At 43.0% G+C, this 21,098-nt stretch overlaps 1 protein-coding gene across 3 annotated transcripts in view; it reads left to right on the forward strand.

The window, feature by feature from the left end:
- Positions 1-21,098, forward strand: part of NPAS2 (neuronal PAS domain protein 2) — a 99,782-nt gene that overhangs the window by 61,613 nt on the left and 17,071 nt on the right. For 2 of the 3 annotated variants that reach the window (XM_035558001.2, XM_035558000.2), the window contains exons 6-15: positions 3,561-3,681; positions 4,694-4,807; positions 13,469-13,587; positions 15,226-15,308; positions 16,004-16,110; positions 17,345-17,492; positions 18,120-18,201; positions 18,889-19,030; positions 19,752-19,858; positions 20,033-20,125. In XM_035558001.2, the coding sequence (XP_035413894.1) occupies positions 3,561-3,681; positions 4,694-4,807; positions 13,469-13,587; positions 15,226-15,308; positions 16,004-16,110; positions 17,345-17,492; positions 18,120-18,201; positions 18,889-19,030; positions 19,752-19,858; positions 20,033-20,125 (1,116 nt within the window). The remainder of the gene's footprint in view (positions 1-3,560; positions 3,682-4,693; positions 4,808-13,468; positions 13,588-15,225; positions 15,309-16,003; positions 16,111-17,344; positions 17,493-18,119; positions 18,202-18,888; positions 19,031-19,751; positions 19,859-20,032; positions 20,126-21,098) is intronic. The other variant, XM_050715509.1, reaches the window with a different exon arrangement.

A 21,098-nucleotide genomic window follows, 5' to 3' on the forward strand; every position in this document is an offset into this window, starting at 1 on the left:
GGTCAAGAAGGTGATAGTGTCAAGGCAGGAGTCCTGGCAGGGCTGAGCTCCTCCGGAGGGCTCTTTCTCCCCATTGGCTCCCAGGTGAAGTTCAGGCAGCTGCTCTGCTATGGTGGGTGCTTTAGTTAATTGTCAAAAGTGGAAAAACCCAGCACCTTATAGTGTACAAGACTTTTGTACGCTGTGCTGCTGTTAGATAGGGCAGCAATGGGCATCATTGCAAGATATATGGGTTAATATAGCAATACAAGAGGTCAAATCCCAGCACAAAAGAGAAGAACTATCATGATTTTTTTGGTTGCTGGGAAAGAATCTTGTCTCATTTGCAGCCTTCCCATTCCTGTTGTGACCCTGTTACAGTTACCCTATGTAGTGTTTTTTGTTTGTTTGTTTGTTTGTTTTCCTGCAGCAGGAATTATTCATCATATTTCCTCCTCGTCCCCCTCCAAAACAGCAGTGAAAATCTGAGGAAAGAGCCCCATTTTGGAGTATGGCTGTTTTGTTCAAAGTACACAGACATTTAAGCTGTGCATCAAATGATTGCAGAGGTTCGGGCAGATTTATTGTGTATTGTTTTTGATGACCAGCACCCATTTACACAAAGGTGGTGTTTCTTTTCTGCCATAGCTATCAGGAATAAATTCTCAGAAGTTTCTGTTAGCAGAATCCATAGATTTGAAGGTGCAGTGAGGATCCAAAGCTTAGCAGCATAAATATGCATTAATGTAGTTCATGTAACCACTTTACCCACAGTCACTGTAATTTATCATTTATCTGCTTTGCCTGTCTCACTTGGCAACGCTTTGTGCCTGTCTGTTGATGGGGCAAGAGCTGCCCAGAGCAGAGGAATTAGATAAAGCTGCAAACTGTCCCCCTCCAACTGATGCATTTCTGTCCATGGTGATCAAATGTTGTCCACCTCTCCTGTCACCTTTTTGCCACAACATCAGATGGCTGCTCTTTGGGCTTGGTGCAGAATTAACTCTGATTAGCTTGCCTGACATTTCCTACAGCTCCAGTGAGACTGTGGAATATTTACTCCCTTCTTTATATTTGATATGTCAATATATTATAGATTGGCATATTGATTCAAGAATATTGTTGTATTCCTGAGCTGTATGAGCCCCAGAAATTGTTTTGTGCATTGCTCTACAGGTGTGCCTAAGCTCTGCAGGGATAGAGTTGTGAAAGACATGAAGAAGTAGATCCCAGTTTCCTACCCACAAATAATAATAATAAAATAAAAAAGTTGGCATTTTCCAACAGGAAAGGTGAAAATAAATAAATAAATAAATAAATAAATTCTGGACGTAGTACATGATGGAGGCGAATAGTATAAATGCCAGGACTTGCAAATTAGTGAAATCAATGAATAGATGGTGCTCCTGGCAGCAGATTGCTCTGATGGGTGGGTGGAATGAAAGCCTCCTGCAACTCCTACTGTACACAGAGTCGCAGGCCCCTATGGATATGATCTTAAACAGAAGAGACACTGCAAAACTTGGTCGCAATATGGAGACAAAAGGCAGCGTAGAATCACTGAACCACAGAGTGGCTGATGCTGTCAGGGCCCTCTGGAGGCCACCAGGCCCAAGCCCTGCCCCAGCAGGACCACCCAGCGCAGGCTGCCCAGGCCCATCTCCAGGTGGCTTTTGAAGGCCTCCAAGGAGGAGACCCCACAGCCTCTCTGGGCAGCCTGTGCCAGGGCTCCTCACCTGCACAGCACAGAAGAGCTGCCTGGTGCTCAGAGGGAGCCTCCTGTGGCCCTGTTTGTGTCCATTGCCCCCTGTCCTGGCAGTGGGCACCTCTGAAAGTACAACCTCAGGTGACTGCCAAAGTGATGGTGAATGTGAGGAGCGGTGACAGCTCACATTGGGTGCAGAGGAGGCCCTGCATACAGCTGTGAGCAGGTCCTTCCAGTCCTCCTGCAGCTACTGTTGAGTGGATGGGAGATTAATTAACCCTCATGACACTTGTGTGAAGCTGGTGGATAAGCACCATTATCTCCCATTTACAGGTAGAAAAGGATTGGGAAGGAAAAATTACTTTTCTGATACTGTGCCATAAGCCTTGAACTGCACTCAGCACAGCAGTTTCCCTTCAGGTGCTCTTTCTTCATATGTCCACAATTACATGGACAATGTAATATATTTTGTATGAATATAATGTTGATACATATATGTAAAACTGAATCACACACAGCATCAACTGGATGCATATTAAGTTATATACAAAAGTAATGAAAATTATTTTCAAGTATTCTTCACAAAGGGGATATTCACGTAATGAGCATATGTAATAAATCCTTACAGTTGAATAAAGTAATATATTATTGCATCAAGGTCAGGGTACTAACTGTCACACTCTGATTTTCAAAGCATACTCTCCACGTCTCCCCAGTCTAAATAGGAAATCCACACAGAACAGCAGGCTTGAGTGGAAAGCAGAGGGAAACCGAAGTGTAATCTTAAGTAAATACATAAATAAATGATGATGATTAATAACTTGCCAGTCTCATACAGAGCTAACACATTTTCAGCATGAACATACAGTCTGAAAGCAGCTGCTCTGTTGACACATGAAGCTGTGTCAGTATGCCAGCTCAGCCCGAGGTAGTCTCCAGTGAGATGAATGCGAGTTAATGCCATTAAAGGGTTACTTTATCTGAAAACTTCCTTTCCGATATGCTTTTCTAGCATTAGGTTTGTCACTACGCTGAATACAGGGAGACTTTTTTCTTGCCAACCCAGTGACAGACTCGTCTTCTCCATCATGGGCTGGTCATGGCCTTTTGCACAAATCATTCTCCTCTTTCTGTTCCCATATCTCAGTACCAGCAGCATAGCTCCCTCCTAGATGTTGGAAGCATTTCAGGTTCCTACCAGGTGGCTGCGAGGTGGGAGGCACCTGGGCATTCAGCCCACAGCTAGCCAGAGGACTTGTGCTGATGGCACCATGAACTCCCCATACCAGGGGAACGCCACTGCTGCAAAACGATGTCTGGAGCAGGACGTCACCTTCTCCCTGCTCCCACCTGGCTGCCCTGCCTCCTAGGATGCAGAAAGGGGAGAGAAAGGGCTGCTGCCCCAGGCTGCAACTGAGGGCATCCTGTATCCAAGGGCATCCTGCATCTCCAAGGGCATCGTGCAACCAACTGGCAGACAGGATGGAGAGCTGTGAACTCATTTCCTAGCTCACTTCCAGGTCCTGACATTGAATTGTACAGACATACTCCATGCACCTGATGGTCTGAGAAACTTTACAGGAGTGCAATGCTGAGAATTAAGCAGGGAACCAGGCCAGGGAGAAGTGGCCACGGGGTAGACACAACAGTTCTCTTGTTCTAGGCTTTGTCAGGTGGCCCTAATCAGTGGACCTAATTTCACCAACCCCTGTTGGCCACCACAGGCTGTGTATCTGCTCTGCTGTGTGCCACTGCATCTCCACACAATCTGCCGGTATCAGCCAAGGGAGGAAGGAGTCGATACGTGATGTGAATGCCGCTGCGCTCTCTGTCGTGACATTTCTGTTTTTTCCTCAAGGTCTCTTTTTCTTTGCAGTGTGATGTCTTGGATCAGAATTTGTTAAATTTCCTCCCGGAACAAGAACATTCAGAAATTTATAAGATGTTATCTTCCTGTATGCTTATGACAGATTCTGCCTCATCGGATTACCTAAAAAGTAAGTTTTATTTTATCTTTCCCAGTAAATCAAAAAGTATGGGCAGGATACAAAAAGGAGGGTTTTTTTTATGTTTTGTTTTGTTTTGTTTTGTTTTTTTATGTGACATGCAGTATAAAACTTATGTTTGTAGCATTTCAAAAAGATCTCACCACCTAGAATGACCCTTTGGTACTATTTTTAAATGAAACCCATTGCATTTATTTTACTAAGCTAAGTCTACTTGCAGTTACGTTAATTATTAAATATTGTATCTTTTGAGACAGCAAAGGAAAATAGGTTATCCAATGGTAACTGAGAGTTTGCCTGAGACAAATCACATCTTAATTGATATTTCAGCCCATTAAAGTAAGATGCTGTTCAGAGATATGCTAATGTTGCATACCTTTGTTTTGCACTACAGTTGAAAAGTAGCTGTAAAATCATTGTAATTCTTTTACAAACTGAATTTTATTTTTCGTACAAATCCTTTTATTTGCCTCATCCTTATTCAGTCTGGGAGGTAAGATGTAGGAAACTAGAGAACACACAAATATAAGATGTACAGCTGCTTAATCTACTGTATATATAAAACCTGCAGCTGATAGCTAATATGCCAAAGTTAATTTAATAGATATTTTGGGGTAATTAGGCATAGTTTTCCAACATGAGATGTAGAACAGCTGTGAGTCATGAAAAGCCTAAACAGGAAAAAAAAAAAAAAAGCTGTAACTGAAGGATCCAGTTCTCTGCTTCAATACACCAATTTTATGTCAGCGTAACTCCTACAATGAAGACAGTAGAAGAGAACAAACCCATGTGAATTAGCTGTGTGCAGACCTGTGCATAGCCCTGCACAACCCAGATCCGTGCCAGGCACTCTTGCAGAGGTGCTGACCCTGCCATTTAATGTACCTTGGTGCATAGGGTGGTGACTCTGCTTCCAGTTGCTTGGAATGATTGGGGTTGGAAGGCGCTGTTCATTGTGTTTAGCTTAAATAGTATATTTCTTCTTCTTCTTTTAACAATCCAGCTGACAATGAACTGGAGTTTTATTGTCATCTTCTGAGAGGAAGTTTGAACCCAAAGGAATTTCCAACATATGAATACATAAAATTTGTAGGAAATTTTCGGTCTTACAGCAATGGTAAGCTTTAATTGTTATATAAATGTTACTTTAGCTATGTAAAATAAACTGTAAGTGTTGTTCCACTGAACGAGACAGGCTTGTAACTGGAAGGGCTATTTCTAACATTATGGGGTAAATTTCACTTCCCGTGGATCTAACAGCTGATTTGCAAAAGCTGGACGAGTAGTGGTGAAGGCTGAAATTGTGTTAGCTCCTATTGTCCATGCCTTTCGCTTGCCAGCAGATGCCCCAGATACTGGGTAAGTTCGCAAACACCACCAGGAGGCTCAGTTTGTGCTCACTAATACTGGGTGCTACGATGATACCCATTAGCTAAACAAGAATAGTGGCACCCTGTCTACTGGTTCATGAATTCCAGTCTGTGCCAGTGCTGATAATCTACCAGGCCACTACGGCCCCACGCAGACCCACACAGCCATTTCACATTCCTCTCCAGCACCACAGTGCCCAATACCCACAACAAAGGGAAAGAAATACACTCAGCACAGCCCTTAATGCAGCACAGTCATTCGTAGGAAAGCATCTTTCAAGGGACGAGAAGCAGATTTTTACCTCGTGTGTTCCCTAACAAACAGATTGCTCCATGGCTATTAGTGTCAGAAATGAAATATTCTTTTATTGCTTTCCCTTCTCCTGCCTGCCCAAGTTTGCTTTAGTTACTTGCCTGATTGAACTCCGGAGTGGCATTTCAAAAGTTGCTGGTATTGCTCCAAATAGGTCATCCTCAGCAAAAATTCCCCACCGTGCTTTCCAGAAACCACACACCACACTGTGAAGAAATGTCCCTGTCCCCATTTAACTTTCTGGTCTTGATCCACGCGACTAGAATAGAAACCTACGTGCAGTATGGAGGCATGTATTTCTCGCTTGGTGCCATACGGTTTGAGGCTTTATTTGTATAAAAATGCAACCGCCTGTATGCTTTCTAGTTTGAATGAAGTGAAATGCGACCGTGTGGCAGACGCACACACCAAGCTGTTCTGTTTTCTAGAGCAGAAACCGGATTTCAGGTGCTGACTCATAAGGATACATTTCTACCAGGGGAATTTCTGATCCATTTTCTTCAAGGATTTTCAGCCTTTTATTTTTGCGTGACCTTAAAATTGCCCTCTTCCCTGTTAGGATTTCACATCCCAGCATTTGGATCAGTGGCTATTTCTCAGAAGAATGATAAAACTTACATTTTCACTCTGTTGCTCCCGATATCTCCCCTAGTTTAATGCATACAAACTAAGTGGAAACATATTGATTTCAGAAGACACCAAATCATTTTCCAAGGACCCCAGCTTATAGCTTTCAAATAAGACATGTGCTTTCTGCTTCAAGATTTTGCTTTTTCTTCCGTGTGCCACTTTCCTCTAAATCTTCCATTTTACGTGATCTCTTTCAATTTCTTCCCGGCTTGCTGCAGCCAGACCCTTTGGTCATACTTTTGTGCATCCATTGCTCTCTTTTTACATTACATTTACATGACATAAATACCTGTTCCCCAGCCAGCCCCCCGCTGGATGTGAAGCCAGCACTTCTGAGCCAGGTGGGTGAGAAAGGCAGCAGTGGGAAGGGAGGCAGGGAAGAGATGCATCACTCAGGGCAGTGCTCTTCCTATGTGTTGTCCCCTGCTTCTGCTTTTCGGAGGTGTTTGTGGAGGAAAGAGGCTAAGCCCGAGGTAAGAAAAGAGTGAGCAGATCACACTGTGGAGGGAGAAAGACAGAAATTGCAAATTAAGCTTAATTAGCAGGAGATGTTCATTATGGATGTATTCAGGAATGCTTTTCCCTGTAGCTTTTCACAGCAGTGGAAGTGTGAGCATGTTTTTACGCATGGGAGACGAATACAGGATGTTCCTCTCCAAATACAAATCTCAGCCGTTCCTTTTTAGCCACCCGATGTCAAATTCTACCTTTGTTTTCCACAATTTGCTGTGTGTTTCCTAAGCCAACTCTCCCTGTGTGCCCTTGCTACACCAGCACAGGGTCCCCCACATTAGGCTGTGCCTCCCCAGAACACTGGCCTATCCCATTCCCATTAACCAAGTGTCGTGGCAGTGACAGTCCTAATGGCAGCCCGAACCTTTCCTTCTCAACCTTCATCAAACATTTTGGAGTACCGGTAGGTCCATTTTCGGCCTCTTTTAACAGAAATGTCACTAGCTTCATTCTCCTTCCACATAACCTTTTACACAACCTCCCCTGAGTTCTCTTCTTCTCGGGCTCATTTTAGTCTTGTTCGCTGCTGATATAGAAGCAGTGCTTAGGGGAAGAGAGTGATGTGTGCTGGGGTCCCGGTGTCCTTGTCCTCTCCCTCCTCCCTCGTACCTCCTCTGTTAATCGCATTGTGACTTATGGCTGAGAGCATCATATAGGGATGGGTTTGAATGGATTAATTTGAAGGACTGAGACTTAAGAAGTCTTAGGGGCTTAGCTGCTCTCCCTAACTTCAGCAGGAGCTGTGGGGCTAATTCCCCCTTCAGCTTTAAAGGCCATTTTGCTATAACACTGAGAAGCCAATGAGAATTTATTTATTTATTTATTTATTTAACTAAAGCAGGACAAATACCTGATATCTACAATGGTGACTTGTCACCAGGATTGCTGTCAGGGATCTCACATGGCCTACACCGAGCCTGTGCTGTCCCCCCAGAGGAGCAGTCACTGGCAGCTTTTCCCCATCTCAGAAGGGAGATGGTCCAGGGCAGGGAGATGCATTTGCAACCCCCAGAAACTGCCAGAAAAGTTCACATTGCTCACGGCATGTGTTCAGTCTTTCAGAAGATCACTGTCCCCAGAGCTCCTGGGCTCAGCTATAGCTGGAGGCGAGAGGAGCTGCACCGGCCCCGAGCCAGGGTTAGCAGTAGCATCCGTGCCTGGGCTGGTCCTGAGGATGGTGCAGTGCTCTGTGACGCCTGCTGCAAAGACATTTCTGCAGCTGTATCTCCACCAGGGACGGGGCACGAGCTGCCTGCACATGAGTGAACCCCCCTCGAATTAGCTGTGCCCAGGCAAGAGGGGCCAACCAGCGAAGCAGCAGTGCAAGCTGTGCGGAGCGACTGCATGAGTCACTGGCTGTGCTAAATCAAATACAAGAGATTTGATTTTCCATTTGGGAGGATTATATAATCATCATTAATTAAGCTTCAATGAGAAAAGCGGGACTGTAACCTGACAAGAAGACTCGGTAGTCCCTGGAGAGGAGGAGAGATGGTCTCCAGGCCACTCAGAAGAGGAGGGTAGAGTTCCCTCCCTGTTTTGATGAGAAATGCCTACTTGCTCACAAAGCAAGAGATCTTTTATTATTATTATTATTATTATTATTATTATTATTATTATTACTACTATTGCTTGTTTCAAATAGGAACACCTTTCGATATTTTTATATATTTCAGGATATAAGTGCCTTAATAACAGAATTGCAGAATCGTTGATGTTGGAAGGGACCTTCTGGAGGTCATCTTTCCAACCCCTTGCTCAAACAGGGCCACCTTCAGCTGGTTGCTCAGGACCATGTCCATTCCAGTACCATCTCCATTCAATTAATTGAAGCCTTTTCTGTAGTCCCGAATTTAACAAGGGAGCCGAATACGTTCAAATACCTGAGGGAACCAAGTGCCACCGCTGCACCTGTTGACCAGTAGTATGGGATGTGGGGCAGACTCACGTCAGCATTACCAATGAATAACATAGTGGTTCCCAGCCAGTTTCAGCTGAGGGCTGAGGGGGGAGGAACACAATAAATGTAATCCTCCAAAAACTTGAAGGAAGTGTTTATCTCCCAGTGTGAAATGCCATATTAAGTGAGAATAAATTATTTTACAAAGCTGCTTAATAGCTCACTCTGATAAGAAAAGATAAGGTGGGCTGGATTTATCCTTCCTGTAAAAATTGTTTGCACACTTGTAAACAGAAAAAGATCTCTCACATTATATAACCAAATATAGGCTTTGGTATCATATTCCTGAGGTGACATACGTGTTTAAACACTCCTGAGAGGAACTAAGTCCTGCCTTTCAAAGTGTTCACCAAAAGAAAAAAGGAACAGCAGCATCTTTAAAGGGGCAGATTTGTCCTTTTATCAAAAATGCCTGAGGTTTTCCTCTTAAGGGAGGAGATAGCTGTTATGTGAAAGGAGTTCGCGATCAAGTAATATAAATATAATTAAATATTATAGTGGAATTTAAAACTGTGTGTCTTTATTCCCAATTATATGGAAACTTGGGAAGTATCTAGTTACTGGCTGCAGATCATAGCAGATAAGTCTACTGTTAGCTGATGTGTCTCTTAAGATAAGAATAACCATCAAGGAAATTATTACACAGAGGAGAAAAAAAATATTCACTCCCAGAACAATTAACTTAGTCTGAATTCTCTTTTAAAGGAAATAAACGGATTTATGCAAAAGATCCATTGATCTCGAGTCTCCACAAGCATATGCAGAAACATCTGATAACAAGAATATCTCAGTCTGAAATGAGTGTTTTGATCAGAACTGACAGCCATGTATTATTATTTACTATTAACAATATAGCAGAATCTGCTGCTAGCAACCTACACCACTTATGCTGGGCTCTCTATGGGCCACCACAGCACCAAGCCAAAAGGCACCACTCCTGTCCTAAAGGGTCTGCATGGGGTTCATATCCATGTAGAACGGCAGGAGGAGCAGGAGGAGGAAAGAGGGGAGAGCAGATCCAAATCGGCAAGTGATGTACGGACACTATCAGTGTTACTCATCCACAGCTATTGAGTGCAGTCTTGCTTGCCATTAGCACTTTAGAGTTCTTCATTACATATATTAACCGCTGAATGTCCTGTTTATCTGGGGTCTGAGTTTACTTATATGAAACACTCTTGGTTTTATTCTGGTCTGTTTGGCTTGCGTTTTTTGAAATGGCCATTCAGTTTGTTTGTCAGTCACTAAAGCTAGTTCTTTAAGCATTAACATTTACTGGCAAAATAGGAAGGAGGGATTTCTTCTCTCAAATCACATAAATGAGAGGTTGCTGCTACAGGAAGACTATGTTTTAAACATCCTAAGTTAAAATAAGATGACCAAGCAACTGAAGGCTGTACTATTATTAACTGAATACTGTCTTCTGTTTGTTTTTTTTTTTTTTAACACGTTTTCATTCATTTCATGTGGCATGATTTGTATCCCTAAGGACAAAAATCTTTTTGTATATGGTGTGCTTGGTTCTTTATATATTACTTATTTTTAACATCTTGTCCTTAACATACCTGGTCCTTTTATTTTTAAACCCCCTGTATAGGCAAATCAGTTTCCTCTATCTTGTTACATTTTAGCAGGTAATTTAATACCTCCTCTGCAAAAGAATCATGCTCTAGGAGCAGCAGATCTGATAGGTAACCACGATCACTATTAAAACTCCTGCTGAGGAGCATGATCAGCTAACTGATATATATGAGACAACTGTTTCACCTTTGACTGTATCTTTAGCTTTCTCAGACGAGCTTATAGTTCCCTACTCAGGATGTGTTATCTAGATCATTTACTTGTGAAACACACATGCCCTCCTTCGCCTGACCCCTCTGGTTATAGCCAGCTCAACATTTTCATCAGACACCTTCTGGCAAAAGCACTCCAAGACCTACATTTGACTTACAAAGGTAAATATCATCATAGCCTTAGACTTCATCCTATATTTTGCATTCGACTGTTTTTCTGTTGTGCTCTCAGAATATTCACTACTGATCTTTTAACTTAAAGATGTTGTGTGTATTTTTTCTTTCAAAGGGACTTCAAGAATCATATAGTATGATTTTTCAGAAGGCATGTTTAAAAGATTACGCCTATATATATATATTTAATTCATGTACTGATCTCTTTTTTTAACTGCACTTTAAAGGTATCAACAAAAAGGTTGGAATTTGCTGACCAACTGCAAGAAAAGAGCAAAACAGGCTGTGAAGATAGACCTGTGGAAAGAACAGATATCAACAAAATAAGTCAGGCAGCAAAAGTAATTCAGAAACAAATCACGTTTTTGTTTCTTTCACTCATTGCAGTTGTTATTTTCAGATCGAGATGTACATTTCAAGGTGGTGGTTACCTGCCTGCATTATGGATGCTTTTAATCCTTTGGACTTTGTCAAAGGCAATCAAATATGGGGATGGCACAGGATCAGTTAGAAGACTCGATGACTTTCGGCCAGGCCAGCTCTCTCTCGTCTCCTCAGGCTTATTCTCTCACTGCCTCTGAGTTTGACATTCTCAGAGATGAAATCCCAAATATGCTACACTGCTATACTATATGACATTTATTACCCTTTTAGTATTGCATTTACCTCTTGGAAATATAATCCTATTTTCTAAACGCCACATTCAGGGATGTATTTGGCTCTCTTCTGGGAATACACTGTCTCAGAGTCATGTCCATTTACATCAAAAAGCTTAAGTCAAAAAAAGCCATCTGCTCTCTTTGGTGCAATTCACTCTCCATTCAGCATTTCTTCTGGAACTAGTGTCATTTGCAAGCCCATGGGTTCAAGAAGTAGGTTAACTTATCATACCTGTATTTTGGAGGCTGAATGTGCTTATCTTATTTCTATTTCTCGTATTATGGAGTGCATTAAACACAGCACAGCCAGCTGGTCAAAAGAAGTGATTCTCCCACTATATCTAGCATTATGTGCAGTTCTGGGCTCCACGATATAAAAGGATGCTAAGGTACTTGAAGGTGAAGGGCAGCAAAGCAGGTAAAAGATCTACAAGGCACGTCCTGTGTAGAGAGGCTGAGGACACCTGGGCTGTCTAGCCTGGAGAAGAGGAGTCCGAGAGGCGACCTCAGTGCTCTCTGCAGCAGATGTCCTTAATGTGGGTTTATAGCCATACCATTATTTTTTAAACTGGTCTGACTACAGAAATTAACAGACTTGCAGGAAGTAATCATATCAGAGCAAAAATAATAACTCTTTACTCAGATTTCTCCCGTTTCCTGCAGCTTCTAACTCTTTCTTCCTTTTTCCACCTCTTGTATTAATAATCCCACAGAAGCCCTCTTATGTGCACATAACCCCAGGATCAGAACTGGAATACATATTCCTAGGAAGTCCCCAGAGCGAGTGAGCTTTGCTGGTGAAAGGAGTCGAATTTTGCCCATATTTTTTACCTTAATATCCAGTCAGCCATGCCCTCAAGACTCAACTGCAAGAGAGGGTTATAATCTGTGTGTATAATCTCATGCCTGTGCTGCCTTCTCAGATGAGAAATCTTTCTGCCCTTTCTTGGCGCAAAGTATTGTGCACACAGTGGTCTAAGCCACTTAATCACAGTTGTGAATTCTCCTCAGAGCACTTATTCTTCTGTCTCATTCTTATCCTTGATATCAGCTAGGTATTGTTACGCTAAAGTTTTCAATAGGTTTCTGGGTACCAAAAGCACATGGGATAGGTAAATTGAAACTTCTTCGATCTCTACAATTTATGCCAGTGAACTAAAGCCCAATGCAGAAGCACCCCAGAATAAAATTTGCTAGTGAACTCCTCCCCAGACAGATACAAAACTCTTCATTTTCACAGGAACTGACATGCTTATCCTTGCTTTGCCCTATGCAGAAGAAACAAACTGTAAAAAACTTCATAAAATTGATTATAGGGGCCTAATGTTAGGGAAAGATAGTTCCATGGTAGCATTAATCACCATTAGCATTAGATTAACCACTGCTAGTGACATCTGGCTACTGGATGGGACCCTCTCTGCCTCCAAAGGAGACAGTCAGCTGGGCAAGTCCAGTTCCTACTGCAGCTTAACACAGTTTTCTTTCAGTCCTGTGCAAGTGGGTTTACCATCTCTAAACAGCTCAGATTTGGATGAATAATTTGCATTATGTCATTTTAACGTGGGATTATGGACAAGCTTAAGGCAACGCATTCTTTTGGCAACACATCTTTATGGCAGGACGTACTAGCAGGCCCTCAAAGCAACACAAGAGCCAAGCGATTACAGAAGACAGATAAAAACCATACATAAAAACTGCAGCCATACTGCACCCAGTCTTTCCTTCTGGCTAGTGTTTCAGGAGACAGCAGGCCATGTGCACACCCATGAGAGACGGCAGCTAGTGCCATACACCGGATGCTCTTTGCTCTTCTTCAGCACAAGCAGAAATCAAGCACACTGGGGACAGTTACTAAACGTAGACCAGGAGCACACATTTTGGCAGCTACAAATCACAGACAGGCTCTGCTAGCTCGATGAAGCCTTGCTGGCTTTGGTCCTCAGTGTTTTGCCACTGATGGCTTGAAGAACTGCCTCCAGCCTCTTCCCTTGCCAATCTTTTTTTCACTGCCTCACAGGAGGAACACGCTAGGCATGCTGCAGCATATATTTGTATTGTGAGCGGTGAAAAAGAGCAATTGGATGCGTGGGGTTTCTTTCCAGAAAGCTGGTTTATGCTCTGTAATAAGGTTTGGCCTTATTTTTATCAGGATTAACCTCTAAGATTTGTACGTGGAGTTAAGCTCTGATGCCTTTCTGCCTAACATGACTGACTTGGATTTAAATATATGCATATCAGCTTTAAAAGCTTCTAGAGCACTTTATGTGAATAAAATTAGTATTAGTACGTTTCAAGTGTGCAAAACATGTAGGGAGAGCAAATCTCATACGAGGCATGACTCCGGGTCCCGCTTTTTCCCTGCCTAGTGCCTAACTCCACCTGTAATGGCTTCGATGATGCTGTCCCAAGGGCTTACCGAACATCGCCAGGAAAGCAGATCTGCTTTGTTGCTACTGTTCGTTTGGCAACACCTCAGTTTTTAAAGGTAAGAGCATGTCCCGGGTCCCACTCAATCCAGAAGTTCTCGAAACACTTTCAGACTGGGTGACGCTCAAAAATCTTAATTTAGCTAATTGAATGGATTACAGATATCACATTTCATGCACAGAAATCCAGTGAAGAGGATTAGCAGGGTGAGTCGGGATCTGCAGAAGTGGTGTCACTCCTGCCCGCCTTGCACTGGAAACCCGAACCCTGGTTGCACGAGGAACAGCGATGTCACTTTGCAGATAGCTTGTGCATCTTCTGCTCCTGTGATGGGACAGCATACAGATGGCTACCCATGCTTTCATTTGTGCCCCTTGGTGTCTTCAGGTGACTGCTCCTAGTTATCGTCCTCCCAAACGTGGATAGTAAAATAGCTGCTTCTGGGAAAAAAAAAAAAAAAGATAGACAACGTAACCTTGTGCTTGACATTGTGGTTCCCTAATTAACAAATGTGAGCTACTGCATCAGGTGTCCCATCCCCAGGGGTTAAGAGATTAAAAAGCACAGCCGAGACACAGACTGGATGAAATCACTGCCCTTTGGCCTGGCTCCATTACTGCACGGGGCCCTCATGGGGCACTCCTGACTGATTCACAGCCCCAACAGGCAAGCAGAGTCCCTTCTGCGGTACGTGAGGACACCTCTCATTAATCTTAACCATAGTAGTCACGCTAGAAGCAGAGGTTGGAGTCAGAGTTCTCTGGGAAAATGGGAAGCAAATTCCCCCACGTGGGGTAACTAGCATCTCAAAGCAAACATGACAACAAGCGAGCCACTGCGAGGGAGACAGCAGCTGCTGAACCACCAGGGGAAGGTTTTAACTGCCAGGAAATCCTAAACACAGATCTCTCCAGTTCACCTGGATGAGTCACGTAATGCCTGGTCTTGGCTTTGTCCTCTCAAATGAAGGCAGAAATATGTATCTGACTGGCTAAGCATGGCAGAATCAGCATTTTGGTTTTGCATAACAATGTTTGCACGTTGCACCCGAGCAACTACTGACTTGTAGAGTATATTCTTGGCATCAGCATGGATTTAGGTGTAAAATGGAGAAGGAAAAAGAGGAATTTAAGGTACACATGAAGCCTTTTGCCACTGTGCAGCCAGCACATGAGAAACACAGGGAAATGAGAACCATGGACACCTCCAAATCCTGAGCGCTGATGCTGGCAAGTCCCGGGCCAGGGGTCTGCAGGCTCACTCTAGGCAGCTAGAGGAGCAGGAGTTGAGCCTTGAAGATGCCTGTCTGACCACGGAGGGATTGCAGGGCACCTTCACTCACTGTCTCACCCCCTTCTTTCACACTTGAAGTTAGGAAGAACCCAGGCCTTGTTTCCTCCTCAGAAATGGGGGACAGATCAGAGGCAATAGGCAGAGGGAGCTTGAGGGGAGAGGCAAAGGCATTGGGTATGCTGGACAGGGTGGGAGGAATTGGGGTCAGATGTGACCCTGATGAGGGGAAAGGGACCAATGACACAGGAACAGATGCAATAGATTTCTCTTTGTAATTAGCAGGAAATGTATGAATCCTCTGTTTTATCTCCTTATGTACTGTGTATTTATTGCTAACAAAAGCTAGATGAAGTAGAAAGGTGAAGCTGCACCTCTCAGTAAGTCAGTTTTCTTCACCACACAGGAGATGTGCATCGTGGAAGAACCTTTAGAGGAATTCACGTCAAGACACAGTCTGGAATGGAAATTTTTATTCCTGGATCACAGGTTGGTGACAAGAAAAGCACTCCTGATTGTGTTTTGTGCTTGTTTACTGCTATTTTCATAAGTGCAGTTCTCTCAAATGGTGTTATGTTTCACATCTAAATCACATGAACAGGAGGACTACCACTAAAGTTCCTACAAAAGCTGATGTTTACTATTCTACCTTGCATTTATTTTTATCCGTCTTCTAAAGAAAGCTATACTGCTTCTCAGGCAGAATTTGTGATTACCTTGTTCTTGTTTGTTTTAAAAATATCAATGGACTGAAACCTGTCCCACAGCAAAAACATCTCATTATACAGCTGTGGAAATCATTCTTTCAAACTCCAGCCCATGACTGCGTGTGCAGTTCCCACTGAGTTACAACTCCTTTGCTGCAGGTTTTCACGTGAAGGCCCCATAGAAACAGAGCTGCTTTCCACCAGCATCTTTTCCTTGAAAAGAAGAGTTTATCACAGGTTTTGTGCTGGGAGGAAGTGCCCACAGGCACTGCTGTGCTGGTACCGGTCCCAGATGCAAGGCAAACCCCAGCTGGGTATTCCAGGCACAACAGGGCAAAGTCAGGATCCCGTCCCCTGGCAGCTGGGACTATATGCCTATGAGTGAGAGTAGATTTGGGCTTTTAGCATATCCGTGTCAACATGCAGAGACACTGTTTCCTGGTTGTATGAATTCACTTATCTTGTGCCTAAATGCAGAGCACCACCGATTATAGGATACTTGCCTTTTGAAGTGCTGGGTACTTCTGGCTATGACTATTACCATATAGATGACCTAGAGCTGCTCGCAAGGTGCCATGAACACCGTAAGTATTGCAGAACCCACATTTCCATTAATTAACCAGGATACCTCTTTTCAGTAAAATGTAGTTTCAGTTAAAATAGGTGTAAAACTCAGAAGGTGAGGTTCCAGCCTTTGCCTCACAGCCATATGCCTTAGTGTATTTATAGCAGATCGGGTGCATTGCAGCTGATCAGCATCTGGGCCATGTTCCTCCAGCTCTGAAATGAGCACTTTCACCTCCCCTATTCCCAGAAGTAGTCAGTCAGACTCATTGAATTGATAAAATATGCCAGATTTGACCACTGCTCTATTAGTGAAGAATATGCAGGAATAGATCAAGCAATTTCTGAGGAGATTGCATTTTGTAAAATTCTTGCAGATTATTTACTGTAATGTTGCTCACCAAGTATTTGGCATTGACATTACCTGTGATTATTTAAAGGTAGACTATTAAGATTTAATTGGAAAGCTCTCTCACTAAGTAAAGAAAATGAGGCAATCCTTTTTAAATATTTACTTATAGACTTGACTGGAACATCTCAGTCTTACTGCCTCTGGGTGGCCTGAAAATATCTGGCCAAAATTAGTTTTTTATATGTTGACATTAAAATATAGAAAGGCTAAATATGTGCATCTTTGGGATCCCCTTGAAATCGCTGGAACAAAAAGCAGACATTAGTTTTGTCCTTGAATCTTTGAAACTTATAATATACCGCAGTTTACTGTACTTCAAATTCTTGTCAGTCTCGGAAATTTTCTTTCAGTTTCAAATGATTTTTGTGTTTGCACAATGTTATCTCGTATACTCACTTCATTCTGCAGTCACTAAAATCCATCCATATGGAATACTCATCTTTTCAAGTATTTTTATCCTGTACTTTTCTGCTATAGATCTTCAGATGATCACTCTTAGAAATTAATCCCAGATGCCTCATTAAGCAGTATGTGAGCAGCACATAAACCAGAGAAAGATTTATGTTTAAGTTGTAGCAGACATTAATGCAATTGTGTCTAGCGTTAAAGTTAATTGTACTGTTAAAGAATGTACTGTTCAAGTTGTCAGAAGAAGGCACCTACGGATCATTATGATCATCTCTATCCTAAGATTCACAGGCCCACATGCTCAAAAGGTACTTGGGCTCTGATCTCCCTTGGGAACCAGTGGGGCCGTGGACACCTTTGTAACACTGTTCATATTTCATGTCCTTCTCACGCTGATAACTGTGTGACCAGCTGTGTGTACTCTGTCCTGACAGTGATGCAGTTTGGCAAGGGGAAGTCGTGTTGCTATCGGTTTCTGACCAAAGGACAGCAGTGGATCTGGCTCCAGACCCATTACTATATCACGTACCACCAGTGGAACTCCAAGCCAGAGTTCATTGTGTGCACACACATGGTGGTAAGGTATGGAAACTGTCATCAACCAGCAGGGATGTAAAGGACAGTAAGATAAGGGCATCCTCATGACTGCAAACATTTCCTCTTAGAAACGTGATGTGTCTTTTATGCTACAGAAATGAAGCCTAAACTCTCTGAAGGAAATCTGTGCATTGTAGAAAAATACTCAGACTAAGCCTTGCTCTGTTCTATGCTTCATTTATTGACCATGAGTTTAGGGGCAGAGTAACTATTGCATTTTTCCATCTTGTGCAAAAATAGGGAATAGACATCTCCCTCTACTATTCTGTTCCTTAAATCCTTGGTGTTTTTTTTTTTTTTTAGTTTTGTTTTGTTCTGTTCTGTTTTTTTAAGAGATGTGTGGAAGCTTATCAGTGAAGCTGCAGAGTAGTTTGTGAACTTGACCTCTACTCTTTAATACACTTCTTGATTTCAAAAAGATAGGTAGAGAAAGGAATGAAAATTAAACCATAGTCTCTCAAATGTTGTGCAATTGCATCTGACGTGATTTTTTTAAGCTGTTCATTTAACCTGTAAAATTTCACAATATTTTTTTTCCTCTATTTGCTTGAAGTACATTTTGTGAAATATAACGGTACCGTGTTGATACATAGAATTATATTTTACATTCAGTTACGCAGATGTTCGAGTAGAGCGGAGACAGGAGATGGGCTTGGAAGAAGTGTCCTCAGAGGTTGTGTCCTCAGCACTAAAGGTACAATGAGACAAGTTTTTTTCATAAATACATGTAGTAATTGCAACTATTTCCTATGTTAACATCACTGAAAATTTCAGCATTGTCTTTCTGAGTGGATTCCCTAACAAGTTCAGAATTCATTGCTCGCTTGAATAATTTTAAAGTAAATTAGATAAGTTCATGAAAGGATAAACCTGGAGATTACAGACAGCCTTAAATTAAGTGGAGCATGGGCAGGGGCAATGTGAGATATCTTCATGTTTCCTTGGCAAAGTGCTATAGTTCTGAGATTCATCTGGACATGTTCTGACAGTCCTTCTTGGCTACATCGAGGATATCTGCTGAGTTAAGAAAGAGAAGCTCCACACAGCTGAGTGTCTCACAGAGGTTGCAGTTGCTGTCAAGTCCAACTGTATGCAAAACACACATTCAGAAAAACATCTGAATGTGCAAAAGGACTCTGGCAGTAGCTTCCTATTTATTTCCACCTCAGTGAAAGTTCACTGGAAAGAGGATTAATTAGATGCTATTTGGAAGAGACATCGACACTTGTGCCCAAGTCTTCTGCTGGCCTACCTGGGATTAGTTCTGCTCAAGTAATTTTAGGCCAGCCAAAGAACTGGGTCTGCAAGTATTACTAGGTGCATTTCAAAATATTTTTACCCTGACAGGTGCAATAGCTATTCTCTTTTCTGTTTGTTTTAGGACAGTAGCTCCAGCTTGGATCCTGAACAGCACTTTAATGCACTTGATATTGGTGCCTCAATCCTCAGTGCTAGCCGGACACCCTCGGTATCATCCAGGAGCTCACCAAAATCTTCCCACACACCCAAGTCAGACCCAGCATGTGAGTGGCATTCCTGGATTACTGCGTTATTTTGCATTTAGCCAAGTTACAGAATGTGTGTCTATATACCATGGCTGCAAATTAACATGAGGTACTGATATGTGTTTGTCAGTGGCAATGAGGTGCATCATCTACAATGGTAAAGTACAAGATGGAAGGGTCTAGTTCGACCATCCATACACTGGAAAATGGGTAGCAGAACTAGCCATGAGACCAGCTGTTTAGATCTGTTATGAAAATAAAGACTTCTATATTCAGATTTGAGGGTGTCAGTATGAGCAATGAGAGGCCCCTCCTGACTTACCTGAATAATAGCAGCCTAAGGGTGGTAGCTCTTCTGGCCAAGATTAAGGATGTTCCAGCCATGACTTGAGCACACCTTATGCACTCTTTCTGCTCCCTGATCTGGAAGAAAAGCCAATGAGCTAACCAAAATTTACAGTTATTTGGTCCATGCAAGGGAGTTCCAGCTGCTCTAGAACAGCTCTTGGGTCCTTCTGCTCTGCTCATTGGAATCATGATCTATCCCTTTGACTTTTATCTTTGCCCAGACCCTCCTTATCAGTTTAATTTTGCTCCCATTGAAGCCAACAAGAACAGCCTCGACTCCATCTGGAATTCAGCCAGGCTGTAATCATTTCTAGCCAGGTCTCGCTGTAATCCTGAATTCCAACAGCGATGATTTGCAGTTTGTGAGGACTCACCCACACTTTTCTTGCAGCTACGCCAACAAAGCTGACTGCAGAGGCTAGCACCCCCTTGCAAAGGACACCCAGCACGCAGCAGGACTTATCAGCACACAGACTCAGCCAACCTACCGCTCTGCAGGTAACTCCCAAGAGCCACAGGAATAGGCAGAAGGTATAAGGCATGTGCCATGTAAGCAGTTTAGCAAATCAAAATGACTTGCACAAAAGCCAAGGCATTAGAAGAAACCTAGAATTTAAAGGAGACAAACTTACAAATAAAGTTTTGTTTTGTTTTGCTTTGTTTTTAATCTAGGCTTCTTTGCCTTCTCAGCCTTCATGTGAGCTTCTTCCACAGCAGTTACTGCCTCAAGCAACTTTGCAAAGTCAGCCTGCACCACTGGCACAGGTTAGTTGGGGGTTCAGAAGTGGAATAGGTCACTTGCTTCTCTCCTGGTGTTTTCTCCCTTCATCTAGTAAATGAATTAATTATGAGACTCCAGGTCTTTTGGGGTTTTTAGGTTATTTCTTTAGTAGATAAAATCCCCAAATCCACCAGCTCTCAAACTCCTAAAATGTTGTAGGAAAGTAATCTGAATTGTACACTTGCGTGTACAGCATCCTGGCCTGTATAAGAAGCAGTGTGGCCAGCAGGTGGCCAGCAGGTCTAGGGAGGTGATTGTCCCGCTGTACTTGGCTCTGGTGAGGCCACACCTCGAGTACTGTGTTCAGTTTTGGGCCCCTCGCTACAGGAAGGACATGGACGTGCTCGAGCGAGTCCAGAGAAGGGCGACCAAGCTGGTGAGGGGTCTGGAGAACAAGTCTTACGAGGAGCGGCTGAGGGAGCTGGGCTTGTTCAGCCTGGAGAAGAGGAGGCTCAGGGGCGACCTTATCGCTCTCTATAGGTACCTTAAAGGAGGCTGTAGTGAGGTGGGGGTTGGTCTATTCTCCCACGTGCCTGGTGACAGGACGAGGGGGAATGGGCGAAAGTTGCGACAGGGGAGTTTTAGGTTGGATGTTAGGAAGTACTTCTTTACCGAAAGGGTTATTAAGCATTGGAACGGGCTGCCCAGGGAGGTGGTGGAGTCGCCATCCCTGGAGGTCTTTAAAAGACGTTTAGATGTAGAGCTTAGCGATATGGTTTAGTGGAGTACTTAGTGTTAGGTCGGAGGTTGGACTCGATGATCTTGAGGTCTCTTCCAACCTAGAAATCTGTGTCTGTGTCTGTGTCTGTGTCTGTGTTTAAATATTTTTCTGCATACAGACATTCACAGCAGAAGCCCAGGTGTGAGTAGGTTCAAGTGCACACACACATCTACTTCACAGGAGGACAGAAAACAGAGATGGAAAATCAGCTTTCCACTTTGCTTCTACAGAATCAG

The sequence above is a fragment of the Cygnus atratus genome, chromosome 1 (assembly GCF_013377495.2).
Source record: "Cygnus atratus isolate AKBS03 ecotype Queensland, Australia chromosome 1, CAtr_DNAZoo_HiC_assembly, whole genome shotgun sequence".
Classification (NCBI taxonomy): domain Eukaryota; kingdom Metazoa; phylum Chordata; class Aves; order Anseriformes; family Anatidae; genus Cygnus; species Cygnus atratus.